Here is a 21,401-nt window from a genome sequence, read left to right as displayed (position 1 = left end):
TAATTGGCATTCCAAATGGTCCACAAAGTATGATAGTGTCAGAGTGTGTGTGTCTGCCCTGGGAGGGGCAGGCATCGCATTCATGGTGTACCCTTCCACTTTGAAGATGGATTATGCAGAAACTATTTAGAAAGCGTAGCCATTCTTGGGTACCTCGTCCTACATGGTTGAAGTGGGACCCTGTGGACAACATTGACAGACAGACTGGGGAAATGCTAAGGGAGAAAGCCTATGAAAGGGGCAGGCCAAGGCCTGAGTACTATGAGATGGGAAGGCCAGGGGCCGTATACTGCGAGGTGGGCAGGCCAGGGCCCGAGTACCTCAGGGTTGCCAGACCAGGGTCCGAGTACTGCAAGGTGGGCAGGCCTTGGCCCTACTCCTGCGAGGTGGGCAGACCAGGGTCCGAGTACTGTGAGGTGGGTTGGCCAGGATCCAAGTACTGTGAAGTGGACAGGCTACAGCCTAAATACTATGAGGTGGATAGGACAGGGCCCAAGTACTGCAAGGTTGGCAGGCCACAGCCTGAGTGTTGTGAGGTGAGCAGGCAAGGGTCCGAGTACTGTGAGGTAGACAGGCTGGAGCCCAAGTCCTGCAAGATGGGCAGACCAGGGTCCGAATCCTGCGAGGTGGACAGACCAGGGTCCGAGTACTGCGAAGTAGGCAGATAAGGGCCTGAGTCCTGCGAGGTGGGCAGACCATGGCCTGAGAACTGTGAGGTGGGCAAACCAGGTCCCGAGTACTGTGATTTGGCCAGGCTGGGGTCAGAGTTCTGCGAGATGGGCAGACCAGGGTCCGAATACTTTCAGGTGGGTAGGCCAGGGTCTAAGTACTGTGAGGTGGACAGGCTGGGGCCCAAGTCCTGCAAGGTGGGCAGAACAGGGTCCGAGTACTGTGAGTTAGGCAGATGAGGGCCTGAGTCCTGTGAGGTGGGCAGATCACAGCCCGAGTACTGCAAGGTGGGCAGACCAGGGTCCGAGTACTGCAAGGTGGGCAGGCCATGCCCTGAGAACTGTGAGGTGGTTAGACGAGGGCCCAAGTACTGTGAGATTGGTAGGCCAGGGCCCAAGTATTGTGAGATGAGCAGGCAATGGTCCAAATACTGCGAGGCGTGCAGACCAGGGCCCGAATCCTGCAAAGTGGGCAGAACAGGGCCTGAGTACTGGTCTCCACACATGCCGTCATTGGGTTTGCTACCTTCACTCCCTTTATCATCTCTTCGGCCAAAAAGAGGGCTTCCACAAAAATCTGACAATTTCATACATTGATCTTGATGTTTATTGTACTTACTATTTACTGTAAAGGCCATTGCACAGCAAGTTTTTGTTTTTTGTTTGAAATTGTCGTACATTTAAAAATAAATTTGACCTCACATTGTGTTAATCATGTTTACACACTTATTCTGAAACTTTTGTCCATCATTGAAGTTTTCGAAATGGGTTTGGAGTTTTGTGTTTTTTTGCATGTGTCAAAAGCTATTGAACTAAGGAGTTGTATGTATGTTGCTGTGCCCTGTACATCTACCAGTCACCTAGAACACACTTCTGATGCCACAGTTTGAATTGCCTATTAAACTTTAAGCATTATAAATAGCTGCATTTCCACGTATTCAAACCGCATTCGCATGGTAATTTGATGAATGACGCAGCGGTGAAACACGATCCAGAAACATCCCCATCAGCACCATAAAAGGGCAGAATGTGCCCAGGTGTGAATGGCTCATGCATACACATAAAAGTTACTACATATTCAATGGAAGGAGTCCAGAAATAGTGACATGAGTTTTTCTTATTTATTTATCCAACTGAATGTTGCAACTACACCATTTAGTCATCTTCATATAGCCAAGATTTTGGTGATCAGATATCTGGCATCAAAAGAAACTCCCACCATGTACTGCTTACAATGTACTTTTATAATGTTTCTGAAAGTGTTCCAAACTGCATTTTGCGATGTCTATACTTTGATGTCAAATTACAAACTTCACATAAACCTGACATATTTATAAAGTAAGAGTTTAATGCCAAATCAAATATATAAGAAATAATTTATTTGCCATGAATTAAGTTTGAAATGGTTGAAATAAGATATGTGTGACCATGCCCCAGTCAGTGAAAGTATGGTCCCTACCCCTAGACCCCAGAGGGTTAATATGTTTCTGATGTAGTTTGGAGCGGTGGCTCTGGGGCTGGGGATCTGTACCAGCAATTGGAAGGCTGCTGGTTCAAATCCCGTGAATGGAACAAAAGTAGTAATGATATCCCCTGTAGTCCACTTAAGATGTCTCAATCTGAGCGCAGTCAGAGGTACCTTGGTAAATGCTGGTCAAATTATTCCTAAGACAGGTGCTTTGGAGTGAAGTGCTTGCTCAGTGGCTGGGTAATGAATATGAGAGTTAACACAGTGCCTATGATTGCACTGGATGGATAGTCTCTTCACCCCCATTGGCCCAGTGGGGCTAACTGTCACTCTGCTTCTTCCGGGTTGGTGGAACTGAATTGCCTTGATAACCTCTTTTTCCTCTGTGGTCTCTAGTCCTCATTCCTTTCGGCCCCTGGAGGCTCAGCATGGTTTGTGTCTATCCTGTGTGGTCAGTGGGAGACTGGTAATGGCTTTGTGCTTCCCTGGGGCCTGACCTCTCTTCTGTTATTGCCTTTGTCTTAAAGGGGGCTGTCTGGGATTCGATTCAAGGGGGGGCAGGAGGGTTGGGAAGATGTGACTCACTATGGCAGAATGATGACCTGAGCATTGTGGAGGCATCATTGTGACCATGAACACATCCATAGGAATCTCTGCTTCATAGCTGTTCTCCACTGAGTTGCTCACCATCGATCTTCTCTCACATTCACTTGTGACATTTTCCAAATGCTGCTGGACAAGTGCTACTGTCATTTGCTTTTGTGGGCCTTCTAGCATGTTCTCTGCAGGGCATAGATGGGGATGATCAGAGAGCAGAAAGAGATGAACTGTGCACATGTGTTGCATGGTCATCCAGAAGATCATTTATCTTGCCCTACAAAACATGATCTTCCTCAGGAACCTCAAAGGTCATTTGGACTCTTTCGCTCCTAGCCTGAGAAATTCTGGTTCCATTTAATGCTTTTGAACTGGGAGGGAGTTGTAACCCTGTACTCGGTAAACATCTGCATCTGCAGGATCCCCCTGGCCCAGGTCCTTCCTGTCCCACAGTCCCAGCACAGACTGGGAGGGGTGGGATCTGGCACAGGGGCTTCATAGCCGCAGTCTCCCAGCTCTCCTGTGTTGGCTGCAGCCAGTTACATTGATTAATCATGGCTGCAGTGGGAGTGTGCAGGACTCCTGACCCAAGAGGTGCAGCTTGGGGCTTTCAGCCATGTTCACTGTCAGCGTGGCTTAAATGCTTCATTCGGGACATGAAGAGCCTGGACTGTCTTGTGTTCTGCATGCTCACTCCTGAGATTACATAGCCTCAGTGTCATAAGGCACCAGTGGCTGATCTGGGATTTGTGAATCACCAACAGATGCTGTGTCTGGAATTACCTGCTCCGCATGTGGACTGAGTGTACAGCCGAAGCTGGCTGTCAAAATATCATGTCGCTGTGAGTTCCCGATTCTGATCGGTCAGAACAGTGTTGATTAATTTCAGAGCCAGGCAAATCACAGTAGTAAAAGAATGCATGATTATAATCTTTAATTGTAAGTAACATTACTTTACATTCCAGTGGTCGAACATAATTTGAAATTAATGAAAACTGTATGGAATTGTGTAAGAAAATAGTTCTAGTAATAAATGCATTTTCGAACTGTAAACATGAAAATAATGTCTTTGGGTACAAACCTGTAAAGTCCAATGTGTAGTAATTGCGGTATAAGTGGGTTAATGTACTCCAAGCTGTGCACTACATGTGGGTGGTTCTTTTGCCTCTGCTGTGCACACAGTGATTTAGGGTTTGGATTATAGATTATGAAGCATTTTTGCACAAACAACCTTCGCTGCTACCATACAGTAACAAATACTGTATCCAGAATGTTACCACTGTTAATTTGCACTGTATGTTGTCCTGTCTGTCTTGTCAATCTGTACAGCTATGCTGTCCTGTCTGCACTTATGATGTTGCTCTGTTTTGTCCTGCTCTGTGTTGCACCATGGTCCTGGAGGAACGTTATCTCATTTCTCTATATACTGTGTGTATGGTTGAAATGACAATAAAACCTACTTGACTTGACTTGACTTGACTTGAAGAAGTGGGAGTAAATATCCCATGCCTGGATTCAAGGTTCTACTGCTGCTGCATAAGAGCTGCTGGTAGCGTCTTCGCCTTCTGTATGGAGCTTGGCTGTGTGAGTCAGGAAGACATCAATATGTGTGACTTCTTCCGGAACACATGTCTGATCAGTCCTCAGAGGTCTGTCTCTGCTAAATGAATGGTTACTTTGTCCAGCTGCTGTAATCTGGGGTCTCCTGTGTGGGGGTGATATAGGAAACTGAATGTGAGGTGTCTGAAAGCTAAAGCGTGCAGTGGAATTAACAGGGACAGTTGGGGAGAGCTCTCTGATTGGTAAATTGCCCTTCATGGGGGGGCCATACCACCGACCCTCACTCCTTAACTACGGTCTCCAGAGACAAGCCAGGCTCTAAGCTCATCCATGCTCCATAGGGCCACTGGTGAGTGGTGGTGGGGGGGGCTTATTGGAGGGGTGTGTCTGTGGTGTCATCTGAGCTGGGGAGCACCCTACCCCAGACAGTTGCATTGTCACTGCACACCTGTGCTCTAGCCGGAATGCCGTCATGGAGACTCTCTGTCTGGATCCGGAATGGCTCCGCACCCAAATTACCTCGGCAGCAGGAATGCACCTGACCACAGCATTCCGTCTGTCCTCCTAGCCTCCGATGAGTTCCGCAGACCCAAAATAGCACCGCTTTTTCATACTGCGGTGGGCTTTCTAACTTTACACTATGCCTTATTTCTGTGTTCACTGGCTAGATTTTGTTGTCCCACTTCCCCCCCCCCCCCAACTTGCATCTCAGGCCAAGTCGTCTCGCATCACGCTTGGACTGCCCTGTGGAAGCGAGCTGTACGCCAGTGGCTATTTTGGGTTCGTTCGTGCCCCAAGTAGCTTGAGCCTGCCTGTATGGTGTGCAGTGTGCACGCCTTGATTTTTAGGTGCCGTCTGTGCATCGCAAGGGTTCAGTTTTTTTTGAGGTTGGATTATAAGGGAGTTTGTCTCCTTATTTTTGCACGAGGGTGAAGCGACAGAGCCATGGGCTGGTGAGCGATGGGTGCATCAATAAAAGGGGATCTCGTGGCCATGTTCCCATGTGACCATATTGTCATGCGGGATGTTTCCATGTGACCATATTCCCATCTGGCCATATTTCCAATGACTATATTTTCATGTGGTTATATTCATAAAGACTATATTCCAAGGTGGCCATATTCCTAATGATCATATTTGCATGTGACCATGCTCCAATGTGGCCAGATTCCCATGTGACCATATTCCCAATGAATACTCTCCATAGATGCCCCTGATTCATGTGGTCAACATCTGCCAGGGTAACAGGGTCTGCCTTTAATTACATGAAAATTCATAATGGACCTGCTCTGTCCACCTGAGTTAGACAGCCAGGCTTGTTCCACACACACCTCTTAATGCTTCGTGGTTGGTCAATGTGTCGCTTAGCCCCAGAGGTCCAGAGAAGCGCTTAGAATGTGCCTTACGCTGGCCACCTGACCCCTTTAGTGGTGACGTACATCTTCACACATAATTAACCTTCAGAGCTCTGAAACGGTTTAACAGTTTCGGCCTAGTCTGTGTTCTGAATGGAGCCATATTCATTTAATATTTACATACATGCATCCATCCATCCATTCATTTATTCATTATGCCAATGCACCATCATGGAAAATCAGGATGCACTGGCCATAAGGCAGAGGACGCCCTGGATGCCTTATGGTGACTGGGCCCATAAACACACAAGGAATCAGATAAATTGCAGCTCATGGCAGCTGTAGACCTGTAGAGGTGTAGCTGCAGTGTTAGTTTTTGTGTTACATGCCGTTTAGTATGATTAAACTCCCTGAGAGTGATGTATCACAGTGCCTGTGAGCTCATTATTATTACAATGTCCTCCTTGTGGAGTTTGTCCATATTTATCTGTTTCTGGATCTGCTTCACCTTGTTCGAAAAATTTTCCTTTGTGTATTTTTTATAGTCTGATGTAGCAGAATCTCATGGTCCCAGAAGGGCTATTTCATACTTGCGGAGACTAAACATTCATTTTGTTGTCCTGTTTGTTTCTACAGGAGCATTTGTCTGCATTTCATGCTTCTGTTTCCCCCATTTTTTCTTTTAACCCATGTTAGAGTGGTTTCATTCCTATCAAGAGGCACTTATTTTTTAGTTTGAATTTTGCATCAAGATGGTAAGAGGAGCTCTTAATATTTCCTAAGGTTATATGTGCTTCATTGTATGTATGAAGGCAGACACATTTTGAAGTGGGGTATAATGTAAATCTTCAAACACAGATTCTTCAACTCCCTACTACTCATAGTTGTAAAAATGTGACTCAAAACCTGTTTGAGGTTTACTAACTAAACAGAAGAAATAGCATATATAGCATCAAGGTTGCTTGTGATGTTTCAATACGGATTACTGTGAATGAATATCACCTTGTATTCTATATTAGAGAAACCTTCAATGGGATTCATGAAAGACCTGATCTACAAATGTAAAGAAATATAGCCACAGCTAAAGCCCCCTTGGCATTAGGGAATGCTGTGGGGGTATGAGCAATTGCTGTTGGGAAGCGATTGTGCTTTTTTTATTGCCTGAAGGCCATGCCGCTGTACAGAAGTTCAGAAGTTGCTGCTTACCATCTTGTCTGAGCATCATGCTGTAAGATGTACGTCGGTCGCATGGTTAACAGTAAAGTTGATCGTGCGTATTTCCTGGGCTGACATGGCGCGAATGAAGCCTCTCCTGTGCAGGCCTGCCCCATCTGGCTAATGGCCAGTCTCTCTCCTGGCTGCCCTCTCTGGTGCTTCTGAACTGGACATCATTCAGACCTGTCCCTGAAAGCCAAAACTCAAAAGCCAAAAAGGAATGTGGACTGAAACTCATCACAAGCGAGTGCTGTTTGTACTGAATGTGTGATGATCTCCTCTAGGTTTCCTAGCTGCATTTCTAAACAATCGCAGTTTTAGAAGGCTGAGCTGTAAACCACAACAGAATGGGTTGTGGCCCAAACACCAGACCGGCTATGTGTGGGTGGAAGTGGATGGTTCGTTAAAGCCCCTCCACCACCACCATCTGGACTCATTGGACCATGGCTGAAAGTGGAAGGGGGTACACTATGGGTGGGACATTTCTGGCCCAGGCTAATAGGTGTCTTTTGCTACTCTCCCCCCACAAGAATGGTGGTCAGTATGTTCTAGACAGGGCGAGGACAGCTGGCTTGGTCAAGGGAGGCCCCTTGCAGACGATGGTCCAGAAGGTTATGAAGAACCTCAATTGGTCTCCAACTGAGGTCGTATCTATTTCAATGAGACCAGGTTGTTTACTCAGTCAACCATGTTGGTATAAATACATGACAAGCTGAGCCGTGTGATTAAACACACAGCTAAACAAAATTGTTCACAAAACCCCTATAGACCGATTGTTCATTCGAGTATTTCAACATGATATTTGAAGGTGAAGGAGATATTCCTTCCACAGTCCATTTTGTGCATCATGCATGTATTTTGTATTTAGTTTTTCTCACTAAAGGCCATAAAATGCCCATGGCCACTGAGATGTAGGTAACAGCTATACAACCTTCAGGTCGCTAGAGAGGCCATCTCACTAGGCATTCTGTTTGTGGACCAATGGGGCCAGGATTTCAGTCTGTAAATCGTGGCTCCAAGCCCGACTCATCCTCCAGGCAGGAAGGGACTTGAGCACCTGGTGGACAGAAAAGTGACCTCCTCTGTGGCTTTGGTGGGCTGGGTGAGGTGACCCCAGGCACTGACGGTTTCTGCTTACTAATAGGCTACAATATGCCAGCTGTGTCTACTTTATCCACTGAAACTCCTCTGGCTGGTGAAGCAGTAAATATGACTTCAGTCTACAGGCTTCTGCCTTCTGCTCCCTGGACCCCTCATGCAGCTCATGCACTCACGTCTGAAGATGTAAAACTACTTACGGCCCTAGTTCCTGTGTCCTACCCACCTTCCATTTTTTGACATTGTCACTGAGGTCTCTGTTTGGGTCTGAGGTATTCTGCTCTCTGGTATAAGGAGGTGGCTTATAACTTCCTTAGGATCTGAAGAATAGAAGGCAACGTGAAGATAAGGAGGTTGGAGGTGCAGGACTGTGAGCTCCTGCTATAGGTCCACAAGCCAACGTGACATAAAGGTTCTGGAAAATTTCCACACAGGGCACAATGTACAGTGCTGACCTCCAGTTTAACCACACATGGTATTATGGGTAGTCTCTGCACTGCATTTTGCCACAGTATATGGGGATTGGTGTTCTGTCTCTGATGAAAAAAAGTAATAATCTGGCAGTTTTACAGCTTTTGTTTCTCTTAGCTCCCAGGGAAGAATATATTCACATTTATACACTAGTGCTCTCCAGGCAAATGTTTAGTTATATTTTTTGACTAATGCTTTACTACAGCAGTTGAGAAAACTCTTACGAACATGGAGTCATGAGATTTTGGGTTCCTAGCACCCTAAAAAAGGAATTGCTGTCAAGAAAAGGACTTAACCATTATTTGATTCATTAATACCCACTTAGTTAAATGTTTAAAACTGTGAGTTGTACAGGACAGCTGGAATCAGAAATGAACTGAAATATTTTGACATTACACAGATGGCAATTTTATGACTGTCTTTGTTCTCAAAACACACGCTGCTTGCTTGTTTGTGGAACAGCTGTGATCTGAATTTGGCTTATTGTGGCTCTTTATTGAGTGAATGGCTTGAATTTGAAATTTGAATAACTTTAATTAAAATGACGTAAAACGAAACGTGCTTCGCTGACATTCATTCATTTTTCAGTTGTGCTAAACTGAATTATTCTTAGGTGTCACTGCAATGGGGAGAAAAACTAGGTGTTTGTAAACACTGGCGTTCACAAAATAAATTCCTCGATTATTTGAGCAATGAGTTTGTAATTAAAGTATATTCAAATTTCGTAAATGATCATATGCAAGTAACATATTTTGTTTTTAAGTGCAAATGTCACACATGTATTCCTTGTGGACCGTGTTCAATTAAAGTTTCATTCAAGCCATAATTAAGAGCTCAGCTGGACTCAAAAGCTCTATTTGCTGCAAGGGCTAGGGTTTGGAAGCACTGCACCCCCAAGCAACCATGGCTATCCTACTCACTGGAATTACAAGCACAGCTTAATGAATCCATTATCGGTTCTCTTCTCTGAACACCCTTTTGTCTGTGTAGCACGTTGACCCTACCCTCTCTGCAACTGAGTAGCCAGCTTTCAGAATCTGGGTCACCAAGGACAAGTTTAGTAAAAATGTCCAGTTCTGTCTTTGGCTGATAAAGGTTAACAGTAACAGATCATTGGTGCACATGGACAAGCAGTAGGAATGTTTAGAAAAGGGGGATATATGGCCAGCATTCAAAGTTGTTTACTGTCTCCATTGCGTCCTTCAGCAGAAAATTACCCTTTACAGTGGTAGTTGTACATAGTACAGCCTGAAACTTGTACCAAAAAAGCGGCCACATACATGGAAAATAGTGTTTTCTAGAAATGATCAAGATTCTCAACCTCAGACTTTCCACTGTTGAACTTTTTAATCCTGTAAATGAAAAGCCCACAGGCTGGCTTGTCACCTGTGTATCAGTCTATTGTGATCAGAAGCACTGTGTGTATCGTACTTTCTGACAGTTATTTAAGGCCATGTTTACTTTTACAGTGTCTCCTGCTGCTGTTTAAACTTGCTGTTCAGAAGCAGGTCCTGATCGCTGCCACGGGTGTCAGGACATGATGCTTTCGTATCTGCAGGTTGCTTGTGTATTCTCTGAGGGCTCTGAGTCTTGCAGCTTCCTGGAATGAAATTGAGTTTATTTCTAGTATTTTTTTTTTTGGATGAGTCTACCTCTGTCATTCGTTTGAAGTTATCCTTAGGGTAAACTTGGTTTCGATTTAAGCAGATCAGAGGCTCTGATCTGTCGACGAATTGTAACAAGTATGAATCCGTTGCGGTAACACACTTGTGGTTATGGAATCACACTACACTGCCTCCTACTGGGTGGGTGAGCCATTATGTCTCAGTGTTTCCTGCAGATTCCAGAGTTCTGGAGATCTCTGTGTGAGCGTGAACTGGCATGACTTTCCTCGTCTTTTGGACAAGACAGTGCATCCTTGCTGACTCTCTGCTTCCTTCCATCTATGCTGCCGTTGGTCTTTTTCAGTTTACTTCCTGAATGGTGCCGGCATTTCTTTTTCTGGACATGATCCATGCACTCGATTTGGAACAGTCTCTAAAAGCCTCTCGCAACCTGTGACCTCTACACCCTGTGTCAGTGCTGATCAGCATTGCTTTAGATTCATCATTTTAGATTCACCAATGTGGACTGGCAGCAGGCTGTCTGCTAACAACACCTACCCTGCACCATAAGCACAATCCTTAATAATGTGATGCCAGTATTTGTAATCAGCCTGATTTTCAGATCTCACATTGGATGTCCTGAATTATTCCATAATAGCACTCCCTCAACGGTTCAACAACTATTTCTTCTTCTTTTCTGATCACTAAACTCCCTGTAGAGTTTTTCAGTCACAAGTAACCCTGTGAGTAGTGGTGACATAGCTAACTATCATTCTTTCTCTAGGAACACCTGGATTGGATTCTATTAATATGGCAGAAATATCATACCTGAGCATCAGGATTAAAAGCATTATTATTTTACACATTATAGTAAATAACAGGGAATTTTAATAAAAAATTTGTATTAGTGCTTAAACAAAGGGAAAACAAGATAGCGATAGAGAGCATTGCACCTCTCTCTATGGTGGATGTGAGGACATAGGGCAGCGGAGTGCCTGTTGGAGGCTGGTGTGAGGATGAAGGGGAGTGGAACACCTGTACAGGGCTGGTGTGAGGGTGTAGGACAGCGGGATTCCAATATATGGCTGATTTGAGGGTGTAGAGCAGCAAGGTGTTTGTCGGGGGCCTATGTGAGAATATAGAATAGTGGGGTGCCTGCAGGAGTCTGATGTCAGGGTGTAAGATAGCAGAGTGCCTGTTCATGTCTGACATGATGATGTTGGGCCTATGTGAGGGTGCAGGACAGTGGGTTTCCTGAAGGGGGCTGATGTGAGGGTGTAGGACAGCAGGGTGGCTGTATATGGTTGATACACTAAAATTGCCTACTGTGGCCTTATGAAAATCTGGCCACTTAGTCATCCCCTGTATTTAATTGGTGAATTCTCTCCTGCCCCTTCACCACCTTAGCTACTGACTGGTGAGCGCACTGGTGCAGAATGGCTGCTATCACATCATCCAGGTGGGGGCTACGGTGACTCCCCATTGCTTCTGTAATTAGCTGTGGCGTCATGAAAAGTGCTATATAAATGCAACATTCATTCATTCTTTCATTCATTGGACAGTGGGGCACCTGTCGGGGGCTGATGTGAGGATGTAGCACAGCAGGGTGCCCGTATGTAGCTGATGTGAGGGTGTAGGATAGCGGGGCACCTGTACATGGCTGATGTGAGTATGTAGGACAGCAGGGCACAGCAGGGCCACATGACCTGGGTTTGCCTATGAGCACCCAGGATGTGTGGAAGCGTCTAAGAGTGTAGGCATGTAACTTGGGGATGCAGGGGATGAGACTCCTGCCTCTCCTTGCTGAATGGGCATTGGTGCTGAGATGCACAGCTGATGCACAGCCTGCATTGTCACACAGCGGGTTGCTCATTCTAATCAAAGCTGATCTCCAGCCCTACGTGGCCAGTGAGCATGACTTGGGCTTTGGGTGTCATGGGAGTCAGCAGCAGGTTAAAGATGTATTATTATGTCAACAAGCTGCCTCAGGCCACTTTGAGGCGGAATCAGTTCATCTATCGGGATGAGGTTAGCGTCAATAAATCATGGTCCGGTGGTCCATGTTGCCATGTGTTTTGCTGTCGGGGTTCCCCTCTGTGACAGGAGTCCATTACTGTGGCATCTGTCATTTCCCAGGCTGCATCTGTGCACTGAAAAAAAGAAAGAAGGGGAGATGGCTGGTTGTGAGTGTTACCCAATGGACTCGGGGTCCTCTCAAGCTTGGTCCATTAGCAGGATGATGATGATGATGATGATGATCTAGACCGCTAAGCCCATGAACCCCCAAAAACACTTCTGAAACATTTGAATGACGTAAATAAATAAGGTGGTCAGGAATTAAGTTTCCACCAAGGTCTAAAGGGGAAAGACTGTTCCTGAATGACTTAATGTATCCTAAGGCTAGACCCTAATGAACATAAGCATCTGACAACGTAACATTTTGTGCAAAACAAACAAGCAAACAGAGTCCGCTCTCTGCTTATGACTCTGAACCTGTTAAAGATATTACTGAACTTTCCTGGGAAGCATATGGCAAATAGCTTAAATATCTCTGGCAATCTTCAGAAAATGAGAACAGTAATAGGATAAACACTCATCTCTAGAAGAGCGCTGGCTTTCTGTATGCGACTGTGCGTTATTTTCCATGTCTGTTTGTATGAGAGCCCCCAGTGTCAGCTGGTGACCTCTGTCCCTACTAAACCACCCCCCCCGCCACGCGCTAGCTGCTATCTCCTTGTCGTGCCTGAGATAGTGTCATAATTCCAGAGTCTGGGAAAGGCGGGTCGGCCATGCACCTTAGAAGGAAGAGTTGAGGTGTTGGGAGCCCGTTTGCCAGCACTACGCGTCCCTGTGGCCAGGCTATTTACAGTATGAAAGATCTGGAATATCCTAACGAGAGGAGCGGCACATTAAAAGAAGGGCAAAGCTGTTAATTACGTTAGGGACATTACAAGAGGACCATGGTGAAGTCAGAGGCTAAACACGGTGTGGCAGGCAGCCTCAGTTTAGCTAAGCAACTGAAAGCTTCCCAGTCACGCTGTGGCTGACAGCGGCACCTATCTGGGCTCAGCGGATCCCACACTCCTTCCTGTCACCTCATGATTTTTTCATTCCTCGATAGCCTCTGGCTTGCCGAAGCCTAGGTGGGGGCTACATGAAAGCACGGAGCACCTACGGCGATTGTGGGGGGGGAGCCGTGAGCTCGTTTAAGGCATGTTGCGAGAGAGGGAAGAGAAGCTGGGGCCGGCGACGGGCACTCTGATTGGTCAGGGGGTGGGGTCTTTCTGGAGGAGGACAGGCAGAGAGAGGTGGGAGGGGGAAGCAAGCAGAGGAAAAGGGGCTGCGCTCCAGCTGGGAGAGGGAATGTCTGTCACTCAAGGCCGGTGATAGGAGCGACGGAGCAGAGCTGCAGCTGAGCGGCAAAGCCGAGGAGAGCAGGAAGGAGGGGGGGGGGGTTCTGAGAGTGAGAGGAGATCCAGAAAGTTCAACGGAAGAGGATGAGCACTGCAGGCAGCTGAGTCTGGAATAGTAAGGAGTCAGGAGGACCTGGAGCACAGGGAGCAGGATCTGAGTAAGCGGGAGATGAGCCCTGCTGGAACGGCTGCAGCCTGAGTACCTGGCAGTGGAACGGCGAGCCTGGGGTGAGCGTATGCGTCCGCCCCCCAGCAGCCCGGGACAGAGACCACTCTGCCCCTATCCACACGCCAAGTTGACACCGGGACTGACATCTCACAGAGGGACTGTTTTTCGAGACATGAGAGTGTGGGAGCGTGAGAGCAGCCATGGAGAAGTCGAGTAGCGAAGAGTCGGCTATCCACCGCAGCCCCTCGTTGGACAGCCACGACTCTGACTTTGCCCGCGCCTCTGCCCAGGGCCGCCCCTTCGGGGGCCGTGGCTTCACTGCCGGTGCCTTCTACGGCACAACGGGCCCCCGTGGCGGGTCCACTGGCACCGCACCGGTCGGGGACAAGTACAAGTCACCCAAGAGTGGGAAGTACGTGGTGTTTTACCTGGACCTATCCTTTGTGTTCCTCCTAGAGTTCAAGAAGTGTGACATGGCGCAGGGCTGCGTCTGCTGCTTGAAGTACATGATGTTCCTCTTCAACCTCATCTTCTGGGTAAGTGCAGCACCCCGTCTCTCACCTCCTGACTCACAATCTATTCTCCTTCCTCGCATCATCGTATTTATTCTCCGTTTCTTGTCAGTGGTTCTCAAACCGCATCTCCTTGTCCATGCTCCCTGCTTGCTCCTCTCCTACTTTTCATCCCCTGTCTGCACGTGCAGATGGGGAGATCGTGCCAGCCTGTAGCAGAGGCAGATCCTTGAAGTTTGCCGGTTATGGGTTTCTGTACAGCAGCACAGGGTCACAGCTCTGTCAGAAATAACCCTTCAGATGTTTTGCTCTCGCGTATAGAAAGGCTGTTTTTCTGTACTGTTATCAGATTTCTCCTATGTCTGCAAATCATGCGTTTGACAGTCCAGAGTGCTGTGGGGAAGGGGGAGTGGTGTTCGTAGCATCGTCTCAGCCATTTGTGGAACTCAGAGAATCCTTGCCGTTTCAGAAGCATGGGATAATGGGATTAGCATGCAAGTTGTGCTGCATTAGCCTTTGGAGATTGATCCCTGTAGCTGTGGTGTTGAAAGTGGCACCCACAGTGGCAGTGTCATGCTGTAAGACAGTGAGAGGCGAGGTGTCTGGGAGGTGGGCATCTTTTCTCTGGCAGCCCCCTTCACAGACGGTGAGTGCTGAGGGGGTGCAGGGTCCCCAGTGTGTCTGCTAGCATGTGCTTAAGTATTGAGTAAATAAGACAGTGTCACTCAGTCAGGGTGCCATGTGAACCTGGGGGGGTACATTATGTCACACCCCCCTCCTCTGCTTGTCATCCTCTGACCCCCCCCCCCCCCCGCCCCCCCCCCCCCCCCCCCCCGCAGGGATGATATCAGCCCCCACTGAGCAGTCCCTGGGAGAGGTGGCCTCTTCAGTTTCTTGCACTAACCTAAAGGGGAGATCCTTGAAGGGGGATTGGGTGAAGTTTCAGGACGAGAGGGCAGCACATGTCAAGGCCGTAGTGTGGCTGTTCAGGAACGAGGGGGTGTGTGATATCACTCTGAAGAGGCAGCACATGTAGCAGACTCTTACCCTGATATTTAACTGGAATATGATTTGATACATAGCAATTTTGATGTACCTATTCTATTATATTTTTACATACTGCTTAAAGTATAACATCTCATATAATATCTTTATATGTATATATCAAAATGAAGCATAAACAGTGAATTGTGTGAATCCTTGTGAATGGTAAGGTTATGTTACAGGCTCTTACCGTGATACGTGATCAGAGGTGAGGGGGGGCTGGGCTCCCAGCTGTGCCCCCCCACCTCGGCCCCCTGGCCCTACCTCTGCTCCCTCACCCTCAGCCACGAAGCAGCTGCTTGCTGCCATATGGTTCCTCTGTCTGACAGGATTAGACCGGCCTTCATTGAACTCAGCCCCCCCCTCCCCCACGGAAAATTCTTCCAGACCGTCCCAGTGAGCTGACCATACCATCCTTCCCAGCGGGAACTTTCTGGACGGCGCCCTGAACAAGACAAACTGCTGTCACACCCTGGATTTTTGATAATCTTGTATTGCTCTCTGGAAGTCTCCACCATGGTCCTCTTGGAGCTGGTAGCCCCCCTCCCCCCCCCCCCCCCCACCCACCCCTCCTCACAGAAATGTGCTGCCGCACGCTGACTAAAACTGCAGAAACAACACTTTCTTTGTTAGTGGGCAGTATTGTCACTGTTTGATATTCATCCATGGAGTATTGTTTCTGTATGCCCTGCAGATCGTCACGGTAATGCCATTGTGCCCTGTCGCCCGGGGGTAGGGGGCTATGAGATGAAAGGCGCCTGTGTTAGTGCTCACCGAGCTTCAGTTGGGTTTGCTGCAATATGCAGCCCAGGATCGCAAAGGGGGGAAGCCCATTGATGATAACAGCAGCCCTCCCCACACACACACTCTCACTCCTCCCCAATCCCCACACACACACTCTCACCGCCAGCCCCCAGGTAATACAGTCCGTTGGGATTCATATGCACTAAGGATTAACACGCATAAAAAGATCCAGTCTGATATATGTATTTCGTGTATAGCATTCAGTCCTCTGCGGCTGTGCCAGTGCTTAGAGGTTATCAGATCCCTTCTAAGAAGCTCGCTACGAGCCCCAGGTGGTCTGCTCCTACCCAAACATAAACCAGGAACAGCTGATTTCCCACAGAGTTCCCAGTGCCCCGCCGGCATGAGGAGCCGGGTGCCATTTTAATTAGGGGCTGATTTATTCCCCAGGTATCTGCCAGAGTCAGGGGGACCAGCTTTTAAGAACAGTTAAGTACGTGGTGAAACATGTCAACGCCCCTCTGACGGGCTTTATGGGTTGGTCATGCCTGACATCCCAGCTCACTTTTGTTTTGCACGGGTATCAAATACTGCTCAATAGGTGTGTTGCTGTGAGATTTGCTTGGGGCGTATTTTCTGCATGAAAGCTCATTGAGATGCCATTCGGTGCTGATTTTTCAGAGGTTAAGGTACGTTTTTACACACCTGAGGAGTCTCTCTGAGGACACAGGGAACCTTTAACACTCTCTCTCCTTGGCCAGTGAAACTCTCCCAGAATTGTCAGCTGACTGTGTGGGTGCTTGGGCCAATATGTCAGCGCTGCTCATTAGCTCCAGGGGCCCAGCAGGTTCATTGTTCCTCACTGTAGGGGGGGCTTATGATCACAGAGCCACTGCGATGGTGAGGTCAGGAGAATCTGCACCTCATATTTCACCCCTGGTGATCTATTATAGAAGCCCTTCTGTACAGAAGAACGCAACAAGCTTCTGTAGTATTTCTTGGCTGGCTCTAGCCGCTAGCGGTTTCATTGTTCTTAACCACCAGTGTGCTTTTACCTATTCCCACATTCCTCTATGCTCTGGTGTCCCTGATGTTCTCCCTGTTACTGACAGGATGGTGCGCCACTGTTCAGGTTCGATTGTAATCTGGGGCCTGTAAGGTTTGGATTCCGGCTTGTTTCTTGGGCCCAAGGCTCCCATTCAGTTGAAGACCCAGTTTAGCCCTACTTAGCTAATGCTAATCTCAGCTAAAGTTGAGTCACTGTGACAACGAGCATGTCGGGCTGTGTGCTCGACTTGCATGCCTTTTTACCATCCTGAAGGCCCCAACACCACAGACAGTTGTTGTGGTGTGCCCATTCCTACAGTCACCTCCCCCACAGACACAGGCTTGCAGTGTAGATCAAAGTGAACACAGTATTCACTTTTTAAAATGCTGGCTAACTTGATAAAGAAATCGGTCTAAAACCATTTCTGAACACTGCTTAGATAAAAGGTATAAGGGACACCTTTGAGATATTTTAAACATTCACAATTGCTTTCATGCATTTGTGGATTCTTGGCTAGAATCATTTGTCCATCCTCATTTGTTAGTAACTTTAGTGTTAGATTAAAAAATAAATGACTAAATAAATCCAAGGACGGTTACACAAGCTGTTGGTAGTGCCATCTTCATGGCTACACAGAGTCCATCTGAAAGAGACTTTAATTTTACAAATTTCCATCACATTTGATGAGATCCTAAGTGATTTTCAGAAACTTTAAATAGTTGCCTGAAAGTTAACCTTAAGTACTAGCTTAAAAGAGTGAGAAAAGCTGCCTTAATGTGGAATTTAAGGAGGATAGTCAGCTGAAGTGAAAATGAATAAATATTAATCTTCGTTATACAGACAGTGCTAGATAACTTCCAAAAGTCATTAATAACCATCAACTAGCGAGTGGAGAAATGAATGGAGATATCAGTCTTTTCTGGTCTTGTCTAAAAGCCTTACTGCAGCTCATGCATGGCTTGGTTGGTGTTACCCTGAAATATTAATCAGAGCACCACCTCTGTAAATAGAACAGGTTTCCAGGCCTCACCTGAAAGTCACCTTGATGCAGCTACATCTGTAACAGTTGTCATTCAAGGCTTTCCACCAGGAGGCCCTATCGGCTGTCTGCCCCACCCACACGCGTACGCCCAGGGCCTGACCCGCACAGCTAGGGACTGGCCTAGTCTGGGAGATCTGTGGCAGTATTAATTTTGAAGGCTCTGTCTGGGCAAAGTAATATTTGCTGCAGCAGTGAGGTGAACAGTTCCCCCCTGAAGTAAAATCAACAGATAAAGCTAAATGGGAAAAGGACACTTATCTGCCCAGACTTGGTAAAACACAAATGAGTCTCTTGTTGCCTGCTTCCAGAGTATTCTATAATTCAAAGATAAGTGTGTATCTCTGGTGGTTCAGAGAGCAGTACCCTGTATGCATGGGGAAAAACAGGACATGGCTGTGTGGCCATATCTGTTGGAAGCGGGTAGACTGTCGCAACTAAAGTAAGCATCAAGAATGAGGGGGTTGTATTGCAGCCAAAAATGCAGGGATGATGAGGAAGAGGGGCCATGTTCGCTATGGGGATGTGGAGGAACAGGATGTCATTTTCATTAGAGATATGGGGATGGGGAAGAAGATGAGGTCACATTCATAATGGAGTCTAGGAGGAAGAAGTGATTGTATTCATTGCAGATGCAGAGATGGGGAGGAAGAGGAAGTTGTCTTTATTACAGGGATGTGGAGGAACAAGAGCTCACTTATATTACAGATACAGGGACAGGGAGTAAGAGGGGGTCATGTTCATTACAGATATAGGGATGATGAGGAAGAGGAGTTTGCATTCATAGGTATAAAGATCCTAGTTACATCTGGACTAATGGTGTGGATCCATTAATATTTAATTAGGGTTCAGGAGGGTAAATTTACAGCTACCGTAGGATAAGGGAGAGACTGTAGTTTGTTATGGCTACAGGGAGCCACTTATTTACACAGGAAGAGAAAAGGCTGCTTTAGAAATGATTAATGAATGATGTCCTGGCTTCAAACACATTGTAATTACTGACTGATCTCGATAAGCCCCACTCAGTCTTTGTCTCACAAAAACTCGGGTCACAGTTGTGAACTGTATGGAAAACACGACCACTGCCCCAGCCCAACCAATAAACTAATTTTTATATCACAAGTATCATCATTTCATGGGCCAGTGCACCCTTTATGTTATTTATATCCTTTGCCTGGACTTGTGTCTGCATTACAAATGTGATTCTGACCATATTCTAGTTATTATTATTTTTTTTTTACCTTTATTGGGAAACGCCCATTCTGACCTTGTTATACTGAACCCTAACCCCCTCCCAGTTTTTAACGAGTCAATTGTTTGTTTTATGACAATATACAGTATATTGCTAAAAATATTGGGACACCTGCCTTTACACACACATGAACTTTAATGACATCCCATTCTTTATACATAGGTTTTAATATGGAGTTGAAAAAGAAGTGGTCGGACATTAAAGTCGACGTGAAAAAACGAGTGGCCGCTCACCGTAAGAGTCTTAACAGCACAGGCAGAGGTAGTGGAATTTCCGGTCTCACACCCTTTCAGCAACGAGTTGCTGAAATGATTGGGGACACACTTTTATCAGGAATTTTGCCTGTGGGTGAGTGAGACTCCGATGTCAGCGCGGGTGAGTTTTTCTCATACCATATTTGTTTGAATTACTTGCATGTTTATGAATAAGAAGTAGGGCACAGATGCCGAGGACGACACAGGCAGCGATGGTGCTGCTGTGCCGAGCACATCTTTGGGCGCTGGCTGCACACATTCCCGTGCCTCGGAAACCGGGGGGGCGACCGTCCGGCCGTGTGCTGACTGAAGCTGTGCTGCAGTCATTAAATGCAATAGTCCATGCTGTAAGAGATGTTGCCAATGAATGAAAACATCTAAATGATACGCTGTGTGATATTAACAACACATTAAAAGAATTGGTTAAAAAATAAATGTAGTGTTTCGTTACCTGATTTACATTCTTGCTATTACATTCAAATGAAGTTGTAATACTGTTCCTTTTGACTCGGGGTCAGGTTCATCTTGCCTAAGCTCTTCAGATACCGGCAAGCCACGATTTTATGCCAGATTATGCAGCACGCTACATGCGTGTACAATGCACTCACTTTTTGTGTACTGTATAGCAGCACCCCACTGGTCTTGTCCAGGCAGCGCCAGCGGCCTTTAAGCTGCCCTACAGTGCGCTCTGCCACCGTCCGAGCCCGACAAGGGGCATCATTATAACACCACTCTAGTTTATTCTGTGGGTTTGCGAGCAGCGTGAGAAGCCACGACTTCAGTGGGCACCACTGTCCCCTAAGGAACTGTCAAATGGTTAAATAAAAAAAAACTTACAATATTGGCCAAATTGTAAAATGAGAAAAATCTTCTTACCGATTAGCCTACCACCCCATTTTCAAGTTTGTTTCCATCACTACTGTTTCTGAAAATAAACGAGTCATGGGTTGAGCCAGGCCATCTAGCCACAACATAAATGAGACGCATGTTCGAATCGCACATAATTTGTACATTAATGGAGTGAAAGTACTTTCTATTTACATAAGCAAGTTCATTCTCTGAAGGTGCCTTTATAGCAATGTGCGTGCAATCGATGTCTCAGATTACACTTGGAAAACCAAACATCTCTGCAAATTGTGCTTTAATGTTTGCCTGTTCAACTACAGTGTAAGGAAATTTTATATATCTATGTGACAAGCAGATTATGCTGTCCCATACAGCTGGCATGGTGCGACTTATATATATATATATACACCCGATCGGTCCACAAGTTCTCGCTGAAAAGCACCTGTGGCTAAGAACCCGAGAGTGGACAGAACAGGTATAGTGCAATTCTTCATCGTCATCGCCTCATGCCTCATTCTTCCATAAGCTATGTCTTCCAATAACGCAAGAGCTATTACAACTATTACAAGGTAGCTGTAATAGTTCGGTCATTTTCTGCACTGTTTTATTGTTACAAAATGATTAAGGTGCCGTACATTTGTAAACAACATACAATTAATGTCTGTGTATTGGATAAACTCAGCATCATGATTGTGAGTTTAAAAAGGGAAACCACAGTAGCAATGATTTACCACTGGGAGCCGTCCGTTTACAAAACCGAGCAGAATCGTGCGTACACCATGTCTGGAGCTGCCGTGAGAATGTGCATAGTGGTACGGCAAGTTTCGTTTTTATACATCTTGACGTGAGCATGGAAACAGACGTACGCAACATTTTTGTGCGTACGCACTGTTTATACATGAGGTCCCTGATTTGCAGTCTCCACTCTAATTCATCCAAAAGTTGTTCTGTCGGGTTGAGGTCCGGGCTCTGTGCAGTGCAGTCTAGTCAAGTTCCTCCACACCAGACTTGCTCATCCTTATAGACTATGCTTTGTGCACTTGT

The 21,401-nt window shown here is 46.5% G+C and overlaps 1 protein-coding gene across 4 annotated transcripts in view; it reads left to right on the top strand.

The window, feature by feature from the left end:
- LOC125738055 (tetraspanin-9) overlaps positions 1 to 21,401 on the top strand; it is a 110,197-nt gene that overhangs the window by 40,276 nt on the left and 48,520 nt on the right. For 2 of the 4 annotated variants that reach the window (XM_049006580.1, XM_049006582.1), the window contains exon 3: positions 14,075 to 14,154. In XM_049006580.1, the coding sequence (XP_048862537.1) occupies positions 14,092 to 14,154 (63 nt within the window). In that variant the 5' untranslated portion in view covers positions 14,075 to 14,091. Of the gene's footprint in view, positions 1 to 13,376; positions 14,155 to 21,401 lie in introns of those variants that run through there. The other 2 variants (XM_049006581.1, XM_049006579.1) reach the window with 2 other exon arrangements.

This window comes from Brienomyrus brachyistius, chromosome 3 (genome assembly GCF_023856365.1).
Source record: "Brienomyrus brachyistius isolate T26 chromosome 3, BBRACH_0.4, whole genome shotgun sequence".
Taxonomy (NCBI): Eukaryota; Metazoa; Chordata; class Actinopteri; order Osteoglossiformes; family Mormyridae; genus Brienomyrus; species Brienomyrus brachyistius.
This window is presented reverse-complemented; position numbering and strand designations above follow the sequence as displayed.